The 24,065-nt window shown below is 25.4% G+C and overlaps 1 protein-coding gene across 1 annotated transcript; it reads right to left on the bottom strand.

The window, feature by feature from the left end:
* Positions 1-467: 467 nt before the first annotated feature.
* Positions 468-19,097, bottom strand: LOC132925619 (tubulin glycylase 3A-like). Its single transcript, XM_060989998.1, has 13 exons — positions 18,639-19,097; positions 18,262-18,391; positions 17,943-18,160; positions 16,663-16,860; positions 16,410-16,607; positions 13,933-14,149; positions 13,774-13,864; positions 13,463-13,627; positions 12,138-12,391; positions 11,361-11,681; positions 10,668-10,808; positions 2,925-3,116; positions 468-589 (listed from the first exon to the last, which is right to left on the bottom strand). The coding sequence occupies exons 1-13, from the start codon at positions 19,095-19,097 to the stop codon at positions 468-470; spliced, it is 2,706 nt and encodes a 901-aa protein (XP_060845981.1).
* Positions 19,098-24,065: the final 4,968 nt, after the last annotated feature.

Below are 24,065 nucleotides of genomic sequence, written 5' to 3'. Positions count from 1 at the left end.
AAATGTATTACATTATATTGTGACGATCTTAAATAATAACCTTATAATATCGCAATAATAACCTTAGCAAATGTTTCAAATGTTTAAATTATTATGATTTTTTGGGTACCTACATGTAAATTTCAGTGTTGTTAAGGAACGATTCCATTATTTTAAAAGGAATTTGAACTTGAATTAATTCCTTAACTTTAGGGAATAGGGACGTAAATATTATAATTCTTTTTTTCTTAACACAAATGTTTTTTAAAAACATTTGGAGAGAAAAATTGCATTTACTTATCATGTAAATAATAGATGAGACTACCAATTTGTATTCACACATGACTTGATGTTCTGGTTAGTGTCTAGTACTGCTAGTACTCTAGTGATTAAATGATCATGATAATTAATAACTCATGAATCGTTTATTAAAGTTACAAAATAAATTATACTATAAATGAAATGAAGAATTATTTAAACAGTGAAAGTCAAGAAATATCATCATTATTTATGAATTCAATAGTTTTAAAGCTATTTTTGGAATACAACACTCCACTACCACCAAGTGCACCCGTAGTAAGACTTTTTTCAACTGTTTCCATAGTGATGACTGTTAAACGATTCAAATTAAGTGATAATCTCTTTGAAAAACATGTAATTTTAAAATAAAATAAGGCATATACCACATATTGAAATTGAACTGTGTTTTTACTTAGGTATTTATTATACATTTTTATTATAATAAACTATAAAGTAGGTTGAAATTTGCATTAATTTTTATATTTTTAATAACAAAAATTGTTGTGGTGTTTTAAGTATATAGTACCTATAATGTATATTTGTTATTTACTATTTAAAAAATATTTGAAATAATCTTTTGTGCCCATTAATTGTATTTAAAATTAAAATATTTAGGATGTAGATATAATAAAATAATTTTATAAAGTATTAATGTAAATTAAAAAGAGGAACAAAGAAAAGAACGAGTTCCTTTTTTATAGGAATGAGGAATTGAATGAGTTCCTTTAAATATTAAATGAACGAGAAATTGAATGCATTTCTATTAATACTAGAAGAACGAGGAATTGAACAAATTCCTATATAACAGAAACTTGAACAACATTGGACTAAATTCACACTCATATTGGTCGATTTTAGGATCAGATTTATAATGTATAAATTCTTTTGGTACATTTAAATACACAAAAAACAATAAAATAAAAATTGATACATACAATTTTACATAATACATACAAATATAGATATGTACCTAAATAGGTTGTAATGCGCTTTTTTTCATAATCGATAACAAATTTAACTATAAGACAACCTAATTATGATTTATTTTGTATTACGCTTATGAAATGTATTTATTAGTAATTAGTGAAATTATGATTATAATATATACAGATATATTTTACTGATATTTATGAAATTTTCAATTCTATTTTACTTTGATAATAAAAAAATAAATAGGAAATTTAAACTTAAAAATAAAGAATTGGTACAGTTAAAATAATTTTAATAATGCTATATATTTCTTGAAATATTAAAATCATAAATTTGTAAAAAAAAAAATTAATAAAAAAGAAGCTTATACTTAGACATAGGTATGAAAAAAATGGTTTACTAAGTATACAGTAAGTATGCAAATATTATTATAAAATAACTTTTTTAGATAAGTTCCTATAATTCTATCTATTTTATATAACAAAAAAATGAGTCTATGAAAGTTATTCATATAAATAATAATATACCTACTTAAAATGGAGTACCTAATCTATTAACTTTTAAAAAGTTGTCCAGTAGACAATATAGTATTAAGGTTTCACAAAAAATACTTAGAGAAATAAATGTGTGTAGGTAGGTATTTTAAACAAATAACTAGGTACTATAATGAATTTTTGACATTAAATCTTGTCATATGATTTATTTGATTATAATTCTGGGTATGTGTGCGTGTGTGTGTATATATATGAAAGGTTAGATTTATTAATTTATACTTGATAGTTAATTATACTGTTATACTTTCTAACAGATATATTACAAAACATTTGGATTTAAAAACTAATTGTAATATAGTTTATATAAAAGGCTTAAAAATATTTTAAAGAAATCCAAAGGTTATTTTACTTGTTTCAATATTGGTAAGTACCTGGTTAATTAAATAATTAAACATGTTGTATAAAATATTTTTTAAGTCTTTGATCATTTTGTTTTTAAACAATTTTTATTTCTTTGTTACCTATAGGCTTATAGCATATATAATATATTATATTCTAGTGATTCTGTAGTTACATCATGATTCCTTAACAATTAATTGATATATTATATAAATCAAAATATGATGATAGGTAAATTTAAAAGCTCCGGTTAATTAATCAAAATCCATTTAACTTTTCCTCAAGAAAAATTTGTTTATTAATTAATCTCAATATAACTAACAATTAAATTATTTTGTTTAATTTGCTTATTTAATACTATAGTTCAATAGATATGATATAAATATAATTTAAGTTTGATTTGTTTTATTATAGTCACAATATAAATTATATTATGTTTACTATTTAGTAAACATAATTGATTAATGGTTAGTTATTGATTATCTCAATTATTTTGAACTTAGGAAAATAAGTTAATAGATAAAATATTTAATAACATACAATTTTTAATTAAATAGTTTTGTTAGCTATTTAAATATTGCATTTACCTAGATGGAAAACGTTTATTATGATGGAAGAGGTTGTCGTGACTTTGTGTGTGCGTTAAAATATTAAATAAACATAAATTCGAATATAAATTTAATAACATAAAATAAGCATTCGTTATTTTTTATAATATGTAGTGTTTTCTGTGCTAGTTGGTAATGTTTAAACGTTCAAATTTATTATAATTGATTTAAATATTACGAGCAAATTAAATGTTAAAAAACATTTGATACCTACCCGCAGTACGCATGCGACGTATCTCTTCAGATACATAAGCAGCAGCAGAAGATAGTTGATATTCGTCAGCTTCTTGTTCTGAATCATGATCACTTTCATCATGCAGAGGCCCAAAAACAATAGGACCTATATCATGAGCACTTACAATGGTTTCAATGGTTTCAAGCGGATTCTGATCCATGATTACTTCAACTAAATGAAAAAGTCACGAAAAATGTTTATAAATATTTTAATATATTTTGGTAAGTCGTAAGTATAACTCGTTCAGTTCATCATAGCACTCGGAAACCATTATGATTAAAAAACAAATAGTGTTTGGAATATTATAATGAAAAAGTAGTCTTCTGATCATTTTTTTTTAATCTTAACGATCGTCGAGTGCCAAGATAAACTGATTTATAATTATCATATAAAATCTGTCCATTTACATTATTCTTAGTCAAATATTATAATATTATAATTCTATTGTCTGTCGTAATTGATTTGGTAACCTACTAACCTACCAGTGTTAATAAACTTTGTATTATAACTATTACAATATGTAACTAATATAATTAAGGAATTGTAATGATTTTTAATAATTACCTACTTCGTTTATTTTAACGGCGATGAAAACCTGGCTTCGATAAATTCTTTTGGAAAATGATGCGTAGGTATACGTAGTCTATACTACAGTATCGGTGTGCACGAAATAAATTGATACTGACTGTATACTGCCTGCCGCCTGGACGCCCGTTTCACGGCGTTACTAGCGAGTCACCACCACAGTAAGAATGTGAATTATACAATTGGTGGGGATGGTTACTTTGTTCATTGTATTCAGTTTCTTGGAAATGTTTTCGAGACAAAATTCCAATGCCCTGTAGCATATTGGCGCCTACCCGTGGGGATGTTTTATAACAATACCAACACGTACACGACGATTCGAGTAGAAAGCAGTTTATACATGAACCGCGTACCTATACAGGGGGATTCATTTTTATTTTTTCAAAGTATTTTGTTTCATGCTCTTCTCAGATTGTAATAAACATTTTTTTTCACCATTTTATTGAATAGTGAAACCACTATAAACTTTTGAAAAATGAAAATGTTATATAGTTTTAGAAAAGCATGAAACTAAATATTTTGATAAAAAAAATTAAAAAGTTAATACTTTTTGAAATGATAAGTGTTAAATTATATAAAAGAATCACCCTGTATAAGGGTGTGATACGATTGCGCCCACCCTACCTTTTTACATGCGAAAAACACAATACGATTGACTTTGAGCAAATATAAATGACTAAAATTGTATAAGTTATTGAACAAAATAAATACTATGACAAATGCCTATAAGGCCATATGTATCAATAAAGTACAGTCGAAATTGGTTAACTCAAATTTTTAACTTCGACTTCGAGTTACCAAGTCCAACTGTATTTTTAAATAGTGTATTGTAAAATTTTTAAAAGGGCAATATCTAGGTACCTATATTATAGGCTAGAGCACAATCATGGTGTTTTTGATGAGTATAAGATGACTTATGGTTATGGATGGGATCATTCTATAAATTTGTACGACACGGAGAGCGTTACCACGACGTCATGAACCACCTGTTGGTTACCTACCTAATAAATCATATAGATAAAACCAATATTGGTAAATTCGTTAGTACTGTAGAAGCCATAATATATATATATATATACATTTCGGATGTATCCGCATACAGTGGAGATATTCGTTCATCGTGAAGGCTACCGGTAACGATACGACAGACAGCGTATAGCGATACAGAGATTTTTTCAGGTAAAAAGGTTGGGCGGGCGTAATCGCGTTTCACCACTGTTACACTATCACAAGACCAAATCGCAACCGCATTAAACAAAAAAAAAAAGAATAACACTTCGAGGTCAGCTTAAAATTATATGGTATAACTACGTTTACATAAAATGATATTATTATATTGCAGGTACCTAATATATTAAATACCAATAGAAGAGAGAATTGTTTGTATTAAATATTATTCTTATCACTATCGTTATTTTTTACAAATCTACATTCTTACTGTTATCGATTAAAATATAATAGATAGGTATAATATGTGACATCTGATATTGTAACAAAATAAAATACATCAATTTAAAAATATCTAAAAATTATGGAAATATAATCCTTGTGCTGGCAATCCGTAGCACAAGCTATTTTTTTATATATATTATATTTGCTGCATTTCAACACAACACAATTGTTTTTTCCTAACTACGGACTAATCTAAAGAATCTAACAAAAATCCAACGAAACAAAATATGTTAGAGAATTTAGATATTAAGGAAATTAAAAAGAACGCATAACGTCATTGGACTTGATGCCACACATCAGGGGCGTAGCCAGGATTTTATTTCGGGGGAGGAGTCAAGTCAAAATAATAATAATAGTAATTTAGCAAAAATTAAATTCGTAATGACGTACAGAATGCTATATTATGTACATATTATAAAAAAAAATAATTTTGTAATTCAATAGGTGAATTATATAAATATAAAGTAATAATTATTGTATTATAATAAATATAAATATCGTATAAATAAAAAAATGTAGGTATAAATATAACATAGATATAATAAATTATATTACAAATCTATCTTAACTTAAGTACCTACCAAGAAGATTTAATTCGTGGTACCTACTAATTAGTACTGTGTCATTTCTTCAACATGGTTATTATGGGTTTAGTTTATGTTTATACGAGGGTCTATGTATAAATATGTATATATACCTTATACCCTGCAGCTATATGGTATACGAATTACGAGTACCTATATATATATATATATTTATGTGTGTGTTATAACCGTATCATTTCGTAATTTTTTCCATAACATATAATTAATTATTAAGTTTACGAGTACAAAAAAAAACATCATTGTAAAAACACTAGCTTTTTCGTTCCATTTGGGTCTCAGATTCTAAACAAATTTCGTCGATGACATTTCAAGGGGGTCCGGACCTCCCTGTCTACGTCTCTGCCACACATGAACATTGGACTGGACATGTATAAGACATGAACAAAGATCACTCTACGCAATATTTGCCTTAATTAAACTATGTTATCGATTTTTTTGCAAGTTTGTTTGTTGAATATATTTGCACTGATAATGATAGGTAGTGAAACGACGAGTTTCAATATAATATCTACGTATTATTTTCGATTATTAAAATCCCTATGATAGTTAAAAACTCCGTGATAGATTGGTAATTTAAAATTTGTAATGAATTTCTAATCTATCGTTTTTTATACAAATATATACAGAAGATATAATAAAGAAAACGATAATATAAATTTACTATAGCCTACAAGTAAGTGCCTAAATTATTGTGTGGACAATGGACATAAGGCAAACAACTGCAGCTACATAGCTACACATTGTTTTGTTTCGGGAATTTCTTCTTCACGTAGGTATATTATGATTTATGATAATCGATTATGCTATATCCACCCAATTATTATTACGTCTTGTGGTTTGTTCGTTCATTTCCACTAACCCAATAGATAATGTGAATAGAAACGTAGTTCTAATACCACAAACGACAATACGGCTTAACTATTATAGCCTATAGGTACTTACTTACTAAATACTTTTTTTAAATAATCAAAATTATTGCTATATTTCTAGCTTCTGCTGATGGATTCAATACATGTCTGACTTTTATGAAACGCTGTGTACGTTGACAATAACTGAAATCTGATTCCGTTAACAGATTAACATCGGATGCAGGGTACTATGGACCTACTATTTGTAACTATAACTAAATGTTAATAAATATTTGTATAATAATTATTAATTTATTAATTTGATTAACGTCTTAATTCCGCCGAGAATGGTAATCATCAAGACGTCGGATAAAGGTCAATATTGATAATAAGTGACTTAGACTCGGGGGTTTCCAACCTACGGCTTGCATAACTTAATATTTTAGCATAATCATATTAAATTAGCGAATAGCGCGGCGGCTTAGGTCTTATATATAACTAATATACAAGATATCGCATATTCGCATAGGTTAGATATCACAGATTGTCGGCCTGTAGACTTCATTGGTAAACAAAAATTAAATTTTTATATTCTTTAATAATTAGAGAATATTTAATAACGGTAATACTAACACCGCAATACACCGTACCTATACGCATTTGATAATTTTATTGTATATTATTATGTAGGTAATTAGTATAGGTACGTTTGTCTCCTTTGGTAACACGATTACGAGTACCTACTTTGTAAGATTGTGTACGAAAATTAGTGCAACGTTACCAACGATTGAACTATTTAATACAATATTTTTAATTTTAAAATAAAACTAAACAAACAATTTAACAGTTGATCATATCATTTTTTAATAATTTATATTTTCAAATATCTAAAGATAGTAAATTTATTGTTAAGACATCAAATTTATTATTATTATTATTATAAAATATAAATATAGGTACAATACGATATTGCTAGCTTAAAATATTTACATCTCTCGTCTGTAACTATAAAGTTACAAATTATTCAGAGAAAAAATTATCCAATATAAACGTCATAAATGATATAAGAAAATTAATGTTGTTTAAATTTATATTTTAAATTATTATTATTATTACATTTTATTATTTTATTAGTACAAAGTAAATAAAAAAACAATATAATGTAATAATAAACAATTACTGTTGTAGCGGGGGCGGCGCTACACGAGGACCAGGGTTGGCAAGTGCCCCCCAACATATTTTGATTTTGCTCCTCCAGTGCTCCGGCCTATAATTTAATGTTAAAAATATGTAAATAAATAAATACATTTTAAATCATTATGTTACTATATAAAATAGTTTTCATTGCTTTAGAGTTTTTAGATGACTTAAGTTATATTATTTTAAGTTTGACTGTTATATTATATGCTTTTTTTGTCCATTTAAAAATAAAAACAATCAATTAAGTTAGGTACTAACTGCACACTTTTTAAAATCTTATACATTGATACATTAATAAATAAAAATTTATGTATTGTTAGACATAGTACATAGGTAAATAAAAGAAAACGGAGGAACTTTGAAGTCTTATTGTAGTACATTTGTAATGATAATAATAGGTATATTTTTTGATTATTTATTTAGAAATATCAGTGACGTTGAAGTCAAAAATTTTACCTACAACATTAGATAAAATGTTGACACCCATCTAGGTTAGGTTAATGTAAATTTGAACACTCAATGACAAAGGTGATTCTCTACCTATTAACTTTACCTATGACAATTGCATTGGTAACTACATATTTTGACGCTACTGAGAAATATAACATATTATACCTAAAAAATTTGTAGCAAATACTTTCCTGAAAATATTGTGTATAAAAATATTAATGGGTGATCGAGAAGCCACACATAAATGCTTCACTAGAAAAAAATTTAGTCCGGTATCGTATCGCTCGTATCATAAAAAATATAAAGCGCCACCACTGTGTGATACCTAAGTATTCGTGAAAAGAATTCATGAATATGTAAATACGTGTTATTTGTATAATAATGAAATACGTGGTAGGTATAACAAAAATTAATTTTAGCAAAAATATTTTATCAAATTAAACTACTAGAAAAAAATATTATCTATTTCATGGCACCAAAACTTTATTTTCGTAAAAAAATGTTAAAAACTTATCAGCGTCGGGTTACACTACAGGCAAAATAATCAGATGATTGGAGCGGCAAATTTGGCGTACTTAAAAAATAAAATATATTTATAATATTATATTATAATTTGAGACGGCAGCAAATTTCCTGCTTGTATGCGGCAAATAGCTTAATCCACCAATGGTACTTATAGTTGTATTACAGTTATATATAGTTGCGAATTCTACGAATATATAATATACTATAAACAATACTTATTTTGAAATTCATAACACGAAATAAATTAATAGTTAATAGCTGCAAGATAATTATAATATACGTCAGGTAACAGATTAGTTATTTAATAATTAGGTACAATGACGTTTTATTCGAGGTTGCGTATGGTTAAGGGCCAACTATAAAAGAATTAAGAAGGTCGTAAGGACGATTTGGTTTTATTCGACATTTTAGTGGTTGAGTGCATAAATGGGCACAAGTAAATTCCACCATAGCCCACAAGTACCAATCTCTTTTTAGTGCAAACTCCAACAGGAAAAAAAAAACAGATAAAATAAATTTATGTAAACTACATCAGAAAAACAAATCAAGGAACAGTATAAAATTATATCTATAATATATTGTTACAAGAAAAAACCATAATTTTTATAATAATCGTCCACATCAACCCTATCGCTCCTATTATCCTACTATACTAACTAGACATATTATAATAATTCTAAGTGCTATTGATAATTATATTTACGTTTATTTGTATCACTTGTAATTTTTATATGGCATGTCTTCAAAAACTCAAAATATTCGTAACTATTATCACACACCCGTAAAACGCGCAGGAGTTTATGACGTTTATGTCCTTCCCGCTGGACACGGGAAATGAACGGTAGGTATCAATGGTATCATTACATTGTAATATTCACGCCGACAACGTTAACTTATCAAATAAAAATATACTTTTCATTATTAAAAACAAACTGAAATAGATCATTTAAAAAAAGTGTTTCTATAATTACTGCAAAATATAAGTTAAAACCAATAAAAAAATGGAACATTTTTTAGTAATTTAAAAAAAGCAATTTAAATGTTGACTTCGTTCACTCCTGTTGTACTTGTGGAAAGATATATTCAAATTCTAATAAAAAATTTAAGTAAAAAAAATCATACAATTTTGAAATTTATTTGTAGGTACTACTTAGACATTTCTAAATATTATTCTAACCAAAAATTATTCTGGGAGTGAAAGGGTTAAAATAAAAGTTACTCGTAATATTGTTATATTTAACAATATATAAAATATAAAAACAAAAAATTAGTAAATTAATTTAATAATTAAAAATATAAAATTAATAATCTATAATAGTATAAATTTGATATAATACAACAAAACATTTTAATATAATAATCAATAAATTAATAAATTAATAATATTACTTGTTCACGTTAAAAAATTATTAGGTATACGTAATATTCCAAAAAAAATACAAAATTTAAATAAAAATAATAATTGTCTGAACAAATCAATCATACAAATTGTAATGTGTGTCAAATTATCATAAAACATATAGGTGTATTATGCTATGATATTCTGATCTGTGAACTACTTTACTCTGTCGTAAAAATTTGAACTTGAACTTGAAAGGCTCATAAAAAGTTAATTTGGCTTTCTGGTAGAATTTTTATTTATGTATAGGTTGAAAAATGTATTAAGAAACTTATATTAAATTTTCAAATCTTAAATATAAAAAAAAATTTATGAATTACAAACTACAAAATAATTTGATAATTTTCACAATTTTATATGAATTTTATTAAACGCTTATCGTGAAGTAATGTTTTTATACATTTTTAATTGAGAAATTATCAACTTACGAGGAGCTTTGCATTACATTTTTAAGCTTTTCTACCTAGGGAAATTTTAATCTACATTTCTAAAAAATAAACTAAAAAAAATTGAAAATATCCTAGGCCAATTAATAGATAAAAATTATTCGAAGTACGACATCGAAATGTTTTTTAAAAATTCTGCTGTAAATAAAAAGTGATTATATAAATATTTAGTGAAAATTTCATATATCTAGAGTTATTCATTTTTTAGTTACCCAAAATACCAACTAAATCTAATTTGCTACCAGAAACTACCACCATTTTTGAAAACCAAAACATTTGTAGGTACTGTCTAGAAGACGATGAATGATGACAGGCAGACAACAAAAAACCACATTCATCGCTCCTCTCAGAATCTAAAATTAATTATTTTGAACGTAAAATTAAAATTTGCTTTGTGTTCTACAAATGTGTGCCTGAACAATATCCAATATTACTTTTATATACTCATAGTTGTATATATTACATAAATCATTGTAGATTAATTTCTGAATTTGTGTCAAAAAAAGAAAATACGAGTACTTCAATCAATGTCCTTTACACTGCATTATTTTGGAAATAGCAATTTTCAACTATACCTAATGATTAGAGTTTTGGTTATTATAGGCTATAGCTAGTATAATATCTAATAATAACTTATGAGAATAATAGTCACTATAGTATACTAACAAATTGAAAATATTTAAGAATATTTTAAAAACATATAAATTAAACGATATTAACTACTAGTTATTTTTAAAATTAAAAACGTTTATTATGTAGATAAGTGATACCTATATGTTTTTCTTCACATAAATTGTGATACCTATTTCAAAAAATATTAGAATATATATCGATAAATAAAACGATTTGTATGGATTAAAATTTATAATATATCGTTTAAGATTATTATTTATAACAATGTTTACTACTACAATTAACTCCACTGTCGTCCGTCGTCTTCTGGGTGTCGATCCGTAGCCTTAGTGACGCTAATTTTTTATTGACTCCGTTCATCCACTGGTGGTGGTATTCAGTCGTAAACGGTGTTGGTTCAACGCCCACCCGCGAATTGAATATATTGCAGCCACGGTTTACCGTGGCCTCTGTAGAGTTGTACGAATTTCCACCGTTTGAGGCGATCATAGCCGAATCTAACTTCACCGCAGAGGCTGATTTCAACTTTTCAGGCACGATTTTCATAAATAGCCCCGTGTCGGCGTTCGAGTTTTTCTCGTAGTCCACTGTTACTATAATATAGAATTTCGGACGACAATAATACTATGTTAAACAGGGGGAGTCAAATAGTGGGTAAGGATAAGGGTAATATTATATTTCACCATGATGACCTTTTTTAATACATATATTGCCTAAAATTAGTAATTTAAATACTTTTTTATTATACCTTTTAGTATTAAATTTAGTATTTATTTTTTAAGTAACTTTTTTTTTATATATATATATACTTATTATTGTATAAAACTTTTAGCTCCCTTCTATAGGACAACAATAAAATATAATATTTACTTAATTGTTAATTAATCTTTTTTTTTGTTATGGATGGCCCGTAAAAATAAAATTTTTTATTTTCATCCAATACCTACCATAAAATATATTTCACTATACTTTAAAATCTAGTATACCGGATATTATAAAAATCAGTAATTATTAAAATAAATAAAACACTATACAGTCACTACGCATACCTTTCACGATGTCACTAAGGAGCATAGGTACCAAATTGGCGATTATGCTCGTTGACGGATTCAGCCCGGGAATGGAATTGATTTCGATCAAATAAGGAATAAAGTTTTCGGTGATCAAGAAATCAGCCCCGAACAGTTGAAACGTTTTGTCACGGTAAAACGAAATATCTGTAGCAGCCTTTAACACGGCGTAAATACTTTCGCCCATTCCGGGAAATATTAATTCATCCCATACGTATTCTTGACCAATTTTTCTAAAATATAAAATATAAGACTAAGTACACGAAAATACTTACTTAGTTATATTATACAAAATATTTATATTGCACACAATAATATATTATTATAATAAAATTGATTATTATAATAGTACTGGTGATTACTATAGAGCAGCGCTTCTCAACCTGTGGTACGCGTACCATTAGTGGTATGTGGAAAGCTCATAGGTGGTACGCGAAGAAAATCTCTCTTTATAAAGAAATTGGAATGAATCATTATTAACATAAAATATTATTTGGTTTATTTGGTGGTGTGAAGGTCTTTTGTAATCGTAATAATAAATAATAATAATAATTGTACATATTTAATTTTATTTAATTTATTTTTATACATTAAATACTTAAATCCCATCATTTTGTAATTCCTAATAAAATAAAATTCTACACATATAACATAAACGTATACATTATTAATAAGTAAAACAAATGGTCAAGTGATACGTAAAAATGTTCAAACTGTGTAGGTGGTACGCGAATATAAAAAGGTTGAGAACCGCTGCTATAGAGGAACCAAGCAACATTTTATAGAAAACATTATTTATATATTTAACTGTTGACCATGTCGTTGCGTTAATCGTACATTATTATTAATGAAATTTACCCGAATATACTATAATATGGTATATATTTAAGTATATATTATACAGGTATAGAAAAAATACTGGGGATTATTTAATGCACCTGCATACATTAATTTATGCCAATAATCAATTATAAGATATTCTATTCTTAATTTTAACAGAAGATTATAAATTCAACAGAACATCTTCCTAATTCTTTCATCGATTTTAATAGATTAAATATTTTAGCTTGACATTTTAATAATTTTAAAACCAGTGTGATCTTCTCGTATATTACATACGGTATTACATAATATAGAGTTTTTATAGTTTTGAAACTATAGAATGAAAATCGGAATAAGCATTTTTACTTACCACATATTACTTAAATCTGTATACCTACAAAATATGAGTAGCTTTCAACTAAAATTACGATGATCACAAGACCTTTAAAATCTATGTGGTAAACTGGTAATGTGATTTATACCTCAAATAGTCTTGTAGTTCTCTGTAATCCCACATGCATTCATCGGGTACTAGTGGATTCTTAAATTTTCGATATTTCATTTGCAGTCTGACATTGCTGAGATGAATGGATTCGTGCATACTTAGCATGGAGAAACTGTTTGCACAAAATCGAACATAACCCTCTCTATAAAAAAAAAAAATAGTTATATGAAAATTATTGTTTATGATATCTGATGTGCAAACGTAGCCCTTATAGTGCTCTGAGTGCTCTGACTAGTGACTATAACAAATAATACTTAATGTTCTCAAACTGTAAATGTGTATACTAACTTGTACATCCACACAACTACTGGACTCATATTGGTCACTAAAAACCATTGTCGCAAATCAATTTTACATGTATTAACTAAAAGGGGTCTTTCTAAAAAAAAAATAATAATTTTGGTAATTATTATGTGTTTATTTTGAAATACTAAAAATTATTTTTACCTATATATTTTTGTAAAATATAATTATTCCTCAAAACACCTGCTTCAGCGATTTTTCGTTTTATTGAATGTAAATCCCTAGACAACATAATACCGTGACCCGAACAGTTTGAAGAGGGTTTTATGATCCATGTGTTGGTAATTCCATCTATATAGTGTTGAGGACAATATTCTTTCACGTTTTCTAGTAAATATTTACATTTTGCATAAACATCTAGCTATATATTATAACACAGATAAAACATTAAAATTACTAATACATCAGAAATTCCATTGACAAATCAGTAGGTAGTAAGAATGTCAATTACACTTAGTGGATTAAATACAGTGCATTACGTATACCTGCGTAACTTAGATTAATTTTTTTATTAACAAAAGTGCATAGAAATATGTTTGAAATTTGTTTATTCTCAATAATAAATAATATTAATAATAATATAACAATTTTCAAATGAAAAATATACACCAGCCGATGTAAAATTAGTTTTTAAGATTATAATTTAATTCAATATAATTTTTTAATCTAGACATCTTTATATTTTTAAAATAAACACTTTTTTCTGGATTTTAGTTGAAGTTGTTTAGTGAAGTTGTTTTGATGAAAAATATATATAATTTGTAGGACCAATAGGACCATATACACCATATTATTATATTACATAATTCAGAAAAAAATAAAATATAATATTGGTATAGTAGTATAGTACTGTTTAATAAAATATAATATAATGTATTACTTTTACAGATTGCGTTCACCAGATATTTTAAACACATTTAGTAAATATACACAACTTAATCGAAATAAAAATTTAGATTTAAAAGCAATATAATATAATATTAACAACTTAAATTCGTACATACTAGACTGATAATTAACGTGTAATATAATATATTATAATTTATAATTTATAAGATTTATTCAATAAACAATAATGACAATTACTATACAATTATTATGTTTAGCACATTTTGGTTTAAAGATAATTTTTTTATATATATACAATATACATTTAAAGAATTGTAAAATGTTGGATAAAAATAATCTACAAATCTTTGTCGAAAAGAAGTGTTCTTATTAATTAATTAGTTTTAGCAACATTTACAGTTTACTCCCGATTATCCGTGGAATAGGGTGGCAGGACATCCACGGATAAACGAATTCCGCGGATAATCCGCAAAATTAAATTTTATAATAAAAACTAAATTGGAAACTGAAATTGAAAATTATTGTTACATATGTATCATTAAAAAAGATACACATGTAAGTACAATGAATGTATGTATGTACATGTATAATGAAAAATTAATAAAAATTATAAATTATTTATGTGCAAAAAAAATCAGTCACAAGTTGTTGTTTCTTTGTTTGAAAACTCTTCTTTTTAACTTGTGATTGAAGTTTTTTAATAACATTTTGTCATACAGAGTTGTATCGTCTTGTATGACAATTTCACAACCCAATTAAACCTATAATAATTTATAATGGAAAGATACAATACGCATATATTTTTTTGTATATATATAGGTATGTATGTAGACGATTTCATGGAAGACAGCGGATAATCCGCAACGCGGATAATCGAGAGTAAACTGTATGCCCTATTTTCCTAAATTTATTTAGTGTTATCCACACTATACCAATTTTCCATATCCTTTACCATCAATAAAATTCTAAATTTGTAAAAACTTATTATAGAGCAAAATTTTAAAATCTTTATAGTTTTGTAACGTTGATCGTTCCAAACTTCGTTAATAAAAAATATATCCTTATAATTGTATTTTATTACAATTATAGAGGTTTAATAACTATAATAAAGTGGAATATAAATAATATAATCATAAATATACACTACGCACAATGTTGATTGAAAAGATATTTTTTATTTTATAGAATTTGTATACTGGTGTTCGTAAACGAATATTATTGAAATCTATTATTATTGTAGGAGGCAGACATATCTATAAATATTTAAATTTGATATAACAATGTATGTCTACTGTACAAAATAACTGTGAAAAATTCTTTAAAAAATTGAAATTGCCTTTAAAAGTTAAGTTTGTCAAAAATCCAAAATAAATATTACATTAAAATAATCAATATCTATCACCCGAAACGCAATTTCCTATTTACGGACAGGAAATATGCATGACATGCGTATTTATGAAAATCAATTAAATATGCATTTTTTCCAAAATTAACAAAATATACGTTATAAATTTTCGATTTTTAAAATCGTAATTTTATGTTTGGATTTTTAGCTGTCAACTAAAAATTAAGAGGCTATAGAACAATATGCAACTCCTAAAATGTCCAAGCCCTATAGTTCTAGGTAAGATGATATTAGCTCCGGTACACCCTGATGTTTGTTGGCGACAGATAATCATCGTGGAGGAGCGAAAGCTCTCATTAAAAATATTAAATTTATCAATACTTAATTTTTATTTCAAAAGCTTATGAATAAATAAAAACGTATTTACTTCTAATTCATATGTATATTCATGATCAAATTTGGCATTGCCATCGATGATCAATTTTGTGTAATAAATCATAAATTCGTTCCAAATTTCTTTTTGACTATTAAACGCCCACAAATCTATTTCTGTACTACCAGTTATGTGCTTATTCAGAAATTTTGATATACATCGTTTTACAAAATCAATAAGATTGTATGGTATCTGGTAGGGAAAAAATATTATTTTTATACTGCTATTATTAAATTAAAATTGTTACATTGCCATTTGAAGTGAAAATTGTTTTATTATTCTCAATCGCTTTTACGATAATCTTCAGTGTGCTTACTAACGCCGTTGTAATGTAATCTTCAACAAATGCATCAGTGTCTGCATCAGATCGAATATAATGACATCTTGGAAACATCAAATTTGTCACAAAATACTTGTGAGATTCCAAACATTGTGCTAAACCATTCTATATTTCAAAATAGATATTATGAGCTAACCTATTAACCTTGTGATTTATTAATTAGCTTGGTAAAACAAAACATAATCGTTATGGACATATAATATATTTAACTGTAATACAAAGCCAATCAATTTGTTAAAGTTGTATCATTAGTATTTAAAATAAATAAGAATGTTTTCAAGTAGAAGATAATTTGATTTTTTTATTAAGACATTAGGTAGATACTACTCATAATTTATACAATTTTCCTAATCGTAACAATATATAATGTTAAATAGATAATAGATAGGTACCTACATATTTTAAAATTAAAACTAAGTCAGTGTTTTACTGATATGGGTATCCTTAACTCAAAATTTAAATTCTATAAAAATGTAATTTCACGAATATTCTAAGAATTATGTATTTTATCATTATTATTAACCATTGTAGAAACAAGTCAAAACTCAAAAGTATTGTCTAAATAAAAATGTCACGAATAACGTGAAAAAATGTATATATTTGGAAATAATAATAGTTGTATAATAAAAGTATAGTTTTAATAGGTACCTATCTGCGATCTAAGAACATATTTTTAATCGTGATGAATTAATTTTTAAAGTACCTACTTATATTAGATTTTATTATTTTTTGGTTAATATGATTTAATTAAGCTTTATGAAATAATAAAAATAAAAATTGTTTTAATTTTATTAATTTTATAATGCTAGGTAATTTTAATTATTTTAATAACCGTCAATTGCCAATAGTTAATTCATTCTACAATGGTTCTTAATTAATAAAAAGAAGTTATAAATACACTCGTAGTTTAAATTTATTTTTAAAATAATATTTAATAAGAGTTGTTTCAAAAATGTCCAGCCATAAATCTATAGTTACATGTTACTTATATGAATTGTGTGCTATTTATTTTTATTTATACGTTTATTTCATCAACGTACACGTATGATTACAACGGTGTTCTATTCGAGCATTAGTTTTAAAAATTAAAAACTTATTAATATAAAGTATAAGGTCTACTTAAAATGATTTCTCAGTTGTTAGACTAAATATTTAATGACTATTTGTAAATAAGTAGTTTCAAGTACTTTGGTACAAAACACGTGTCTTGTCATCTGACTGACAGATGTCAATTCACTTAAATTGGACCAACTAATCAATCGTTTTCTTGTGACGAAAATAAAATCCGATTTTTTATCTTTAAGTATACTCCAAGAATGCGCACTTTTAAGGCGTTCTATGATAGCTTCATTTTCATTAATTGACGATATAATCGGTGGCGATTCAATCCAATTAACCACATATGCTTTAAATTAAAATTGTACAGAATATATATATTTGTAAGATACCTACGGTATTAAATAGCTCTAACAGCTCTTTGTATATGAATATTTTTGAAATATTTACGTGCTGATTTTAAATAATGAGAATAATTTGTTGGCGGTCTATACGGATCTCGTTTTTCCACCCAACCACGATTTTTCATTTCCAGAGAAACTGTTGGAAAATATCCTAATACCGAAAATATTTTTTGATCCTATAAATAATCAAAAAAACGATATCAACATAATATAACGATAAATGTATATATTATGTACCTACGTTGATAATATTATGAATGCATATTTAAATTTTAAATATTAATAATATTACAGTCATATTACTGTCGATATCATTAAATAATACAATGATATTTAATACATTTTAAAATTATTAGTATTACCTATGTATTTTTATTAAAAAGTTTTAATTTTTTTATTTATTTTAGTTGCTACTGAACGAACCTGTATAGCTTTCAACGTCTGTCTAGTGACATTCGTCAATGTTTCTAAGTCTAATGCTGCGTTCAAAAAGGTGTAATCTAATAAATTATAGTTACAGTCTTTTAGTAATGCTTTATGAAGTTCTTCAACATAGTTTTTATAATTTAGTCGATATCTGGTATTGAGGCTATTCATTTTTAAAAGTTCTAGGTTTTGGGTTTCTTCTTTTAATTCCAAAATTTGATTCGAACCATCTTGTTTATCATTTGTTTTAGTGTCGTTTGTGATTGATCTTTGTTTTACCTCATTGTCGAGGTAAATATTCGAAATAGGATTGCATTTGTTTTCAAGAATTTCAATAGCAGTGATTTTATTAGGCGTGTCACGTGTATGGGATTTAGTTTTATCTTTTTGATTTACTAATGGTTTATTATCATTCCGAGGCATCAATGTCTTTTTTTTGTTAGTGTTAGAATTCATTATTATGTGTTATTTTGTCTTTAAAATGTGTAAATTGTATGTAGATGTTTAAAATTTATAAAATTTAAGTTATATTTAATTTGTAAATGTGTAATACTGTTATTCAATGTTGAAGAATTATATTTGTATCTATGGTGATAAATACTGAGTTGCAAAAATGATAGGTAGTTATTAGTTGTCGTAACTATTATATCATAATACTATCCATTTGTTACAATTTTTAGGCAAAGATGACGTATTAAAGTTTTAAGGACCTTCTAAATCAAAAAATTTAAGGGTACTTAATTACTTAAATTATTTTCATTTTTTATAATTAAATATGTTCATTGAACTTCCCAGTATACTTTATAATTATAAATAATCAATATCTGTGTGTTCCTACCGCAAACACACGCACATACAACACATACAATCAGGGGCATACCTAGAAATTTTTTTCGGGTAGGTTTAATATTTTTCCGCATTCATATTATATTATGCACAACTTTTATTAATAATTATTTTATTTTTCGGGGGGGGGGGATTTTAACACCTCCCCCCAGGCACCTGCATATTTTCATATTATAACTTTCTTATTACTATAAAAAAAAATTTTCATTTTAAAATATTATGTTTTTGTAATTTTGGCAGTAGGTAATTAGATATTAACACACTAAGATGGTATCATTAAACTACCTACATGGCTACATAATAATAAATTGGTAAAGTAAATAATAATGATAGATGACGAATGTTATGTCAGTGAATCAAAAATTCATTAAAATAAAAAATAACACAATTATGTAAGAAATACCTTGACACCTTGTAAAATGTATTAATTGTTCTAAATACCTATTTTATAAATACCCATTATCTAGTTAAATTGCCTACCTAGCTAATCTGTTTATGATTGCAGTTAATATATTTTATACTTTTGATTTCAACTAGTCAAGTTATTACTGTAATATTTTCCAACACTTGTTTGATTTACTGTATTGTATTTCTTTAGTTTAATATCAAATGTGTACTATAATAATTATTGTTATATAATATTGTACATATTACATTGTGTACCATAATTATTTTATTACCTATCTTTATTTCTTATGACTGTTGTAAAGTAAATCATATTGTTTAAGAACAACACCCATTTAATAATAATAAAACAATTAATAAATAAGTAAAATCATCTACTTTTAATACAACAGTTATCTATCATTTTATATGTTCTTTAACAAATATTTGAAATAAATTTAAAATTATTAATTATTACTATTTTAATAATGGTTATAAAGTGTGATTTCTAGCTTAAAACAAAAACTGAAAAGAAATTTAATTTGAAAGTAATATTTTAGAAGTTACCTAGACAATTTAAATTTCATAGTTTTTTAGCTGAGTAAGTTTCTAGAGAAAGATTCTATTCCCTGGTATTACTTTATAATAATATTTTTTTTTTTGGAAAGATAATAATATAATGTGAGTTTATTTTATTGGTTTTAGAAGATGGATTGATTAAAAGTAATATAATGACAACTCCAGATAAAAATAAACCTGATGACTTTTTAACAATATTTCAGTCTCCAATGTCTGAGATCTGTCATTCCTAAGTAAAATTTAATATGTTTTTAACATTACATTATTTTATTATATACTTAACATGTATTGTAATATATGTAATAATATATAAGTATAACTATATTATGTTATGTATGTACTAATAAAAACAATTGGTTAATATATAATATAATATAAATTAGTGTTATGTTCATTTCAGAAAATATGATTTGCATGATGCACAACTTTTATTGCCAACTCAACTATCACTAAATGTTAAAAGGTGTAAAAGTATAATTACAGACACCATAGACATATTGTCTCTTAATCATGTTAATAATCCAAAACATATTTAAAGAAATATACAAATAATAAAAGATAAATTCAAATGAAAACAAATCCAAAACCACAATCTAAAAAAAAAGGTTCAAAGACTTAGTGTTAAGTTCAAAACATATGACAATTTAATTGAAAAATTTTAAAAACAACAAAACTTGTCTAAAAGACTTTTCAATCTGGACTATAAAAAAAGTTCATTTTTTATTCAACAATATTATGTATGTAAAATGTAAATAAATAAATCAACTTAAGTTAAAACTTATAAAATTAATGTAACCAATAACTGAAGCATGAAAGTACTAATTAACTGTCTTATTATTTAAAGTTGTGTTAATAATTTGTTCTAATTAATATAAGATTTACTAAAAGTTGATTTGAATTCACTTCGAGCTGAAAAATAATATAATAATAAAACCGAACAAAAAAATCAAATAAATTTATTAAATATATTCGATCATCTATGGTAAAAGTACAGTTTTATTTTACATTAAGTGGCCATCACATCAACATTTGTTTACTCTGCCCATTCCATGCATAATATAGAAACAAAGATAATTTGTATTTCCAATTTCCACGATTATGACTCTCTGGTTCAGTTTAGAGTAAAAGCATTAATTATATATTTTATAAAGAAGAATATTTCCTGTGCATTGACTGGATAGTTCTAAATATTTTAAATGTTTTATAAATATAAGCATGTTTTAATTTAAATTTATTTTGAATTTACTGAAAACATTGCATTTTAAAATACCATTGTATAAAAAATATATGAATGTTTCAAGTAACCACAAATAATTTCTTTTGATTACAATAAAACAACTAAAATTGTTATTAATTGTTTGTTTAAATATCTAATTTCATCCAAATTTGAAGTCAAAATGTCTAAAAAAATCTATTACATCTTTTAATAATAAAAAAAAAAATTGAACCTATGCATCTTTAATAGTTTTAAATAACTATGATAACAAATAATAACAATAAATCTAGTATTAAATATCCAAGAATTTTGACTAAGTGAGTTTTTATACTAATGTTTCTGAAAAAAAAAAACTAAAAAAAAATTTTAAATGTCTATACATATCTGAAAATGGTAGTACACTTTATTTTAATTTTATAATATATATAGGTATAGAAAATACTAATTTAGTAAATTATATAAATATTTGGAGACATTTTAAGATTAACTCCAACTGCAGGGTTTAGTGTGGCTATGACAATTTTTATCCATAATATTATTATAAATAATTTATAATTAATTGCATTGTTTCTTCTAGCGTGTAGCTTGATTGATGCTAACTACTGCAAATGTCATACAATAAAGTAGCTGACATAGCGTTCTGACCTTGATCCACTCACACACAGAACACACGATTCTATGACGAGGCAAACATTATGCTTAATAGACTGTATGATATACTCAAGTCGGATAGCACTGAATATAATATTTGGAGTATGTACTTTTATAGTTTTATGTAAATAACATTTTAAGTATAACTATATATGTATTATAAAAATTATTATATTATAGATACTGCTTGAATACATTTTTTTAGTCTTATAATAGAAAACTCCATAGATTAAAAAATTAAACATATTTTTTACAACCAATGGTATAAGTAATTACATAAGTATAAAAGTAAGAACTTACGTTACTATGACAAAATTAACTATTGAAACTAACTATATTTAAAATAGTCATCATACATCAGTTATATTTGTTCTTTCCTTGTTAGTCAGTGGCGGATCCAAAAAAAATGACCTGGTCAGATATTTAAAATTAGGGCCCGTGCCTCCATTTAATTCTATTTCAAAAAAAAATAAATTGTTGACATAATACTTCCAACTCCAACTTATAAAAAAAATTGCTTTGCCAAGGGGGCCCACACGACCGGGGCCTGGTCAGACATGTCCAGGTTGCCGGGTGTTAGATCTGCCACTGGTTAAAGCAATTAAACCAACCATAAATATATTTATCAATTTAAACATTTTACACCTTTTACTGTTTTCAAAACATTCAGATTTTGTTACCTATAAACATATAGATTATACATAGTAAATTAATTAATTAACGATTAAAAATGATAAAACTTATGGTTTACATAATATCAAGTTCAAAAACCAATTAAAAACTTATTAATATGCAACTGGTTAGCTTGGGTCTTAATAAAATTGGCAAAAATAGATTATATTATTTTATTGGTATAACACCAATTGGCTTTTTAGATATAAAATTATTATAGATAATACATAATGTAAGCATAAATGTTAAACATTAAATTTCATAAATAATGTAGATTGTGGATAACAAAATAATAAATATTAATAAAAACACAATAAAATACAGAAATTTAAGGCCATTGTTAAACCTTAATTACATGTTAATCATACTTAAACATTTAAATATAATATCAACAAAATTAAATTAGTTTTGAGATTCCTCTTGGAAGTAAACAAGAGACTGATGTTACCCAAGTGTGAATATCACTGCCCTCTGTCAAATTAATTGAAGAATAAAGCTGTACAGTCTACATAGGTATACGAGTAGCTATTCAATCAAATCATTTGGAATACTCACTGTTTTGTAAACAGCTTTAATGTACTTATACAAATAACAAATCACATATTGAAGGTAATACTAATAGTAAGGATTAAGGTTAGCAGGGGTATAAAATGCTTATTCCCTAGCTCCCTACTGAAATGATTAACTTTTATTATCTATTCATACACAAAATTAAGCCCAGCTTTGATACGTACATACATGCATATGTAAATAGATTATTATTTTATGTTATGGGCAATATACTGTATAAATATTATAATATATAAATATTTGCAAATTACATACTTTATGTGATATCTAATCCTTTATACACATATTAAATAAATATTAAATTCATATAATTATACAATATATTTTGTTTTAATTAATTAAAATCAAAATGTTATAATTATTTTTAATAGAAGAATAAATATAAAATAAATATTCTAATAGGTAAAATGTAAAAATCTTTTTTTCTTAATTGTATTGCATAAAATACATTTAACTATAAAATTGTTCTTAATTCAGTTTCCTGCAATATATTATATCCAAATCTA

This window comes from Rhopalosiphum padi, chromosome 3 (genome assembly GCF_020882245.1).
Source record: "Rhopalosiphum padi isolate XX-2018 chromosome 3, ASM2088224v1, whole genome shotgun sequence".
In the NCBI taxonomy this organism is placed as follows: Eukaryota; Metazoa; Arthropoda; class Insecta; order Hemiptera; family Aphididae; genus Rhopalosiphum; species Rhopalosiphum padi.
The sequence above is the reverse complement of the archived record's forward strand: the minus strand, read 5'-3'. Positions and strand labels throughout refer to the sequence as shown.

Bases quoted from the DNA above. Each gene is read 5' to 3' on its own strand.
- LOC132925619 (XM_060989998.1), bottom strand. From the start codon at position 19,097: ATGAATTCTAACACTAACAAAAAAAAGACATTGATGCCTCGGAATGAT. The intron at 13,865-13,932 runs GTAAAAATAATT...TTTTTTTTTTAG, and splicing joins TATTTTACAAAAATATATAG to AAAGACCCCTTTTAGTTAAT. The intron at 590-2,924 runs GTAGGTATCAAA...ATCGTTTAACAG, and splicing joins ACGTCGCATGCGTACTGCGG to TCATCACTATGGAAACAGTT.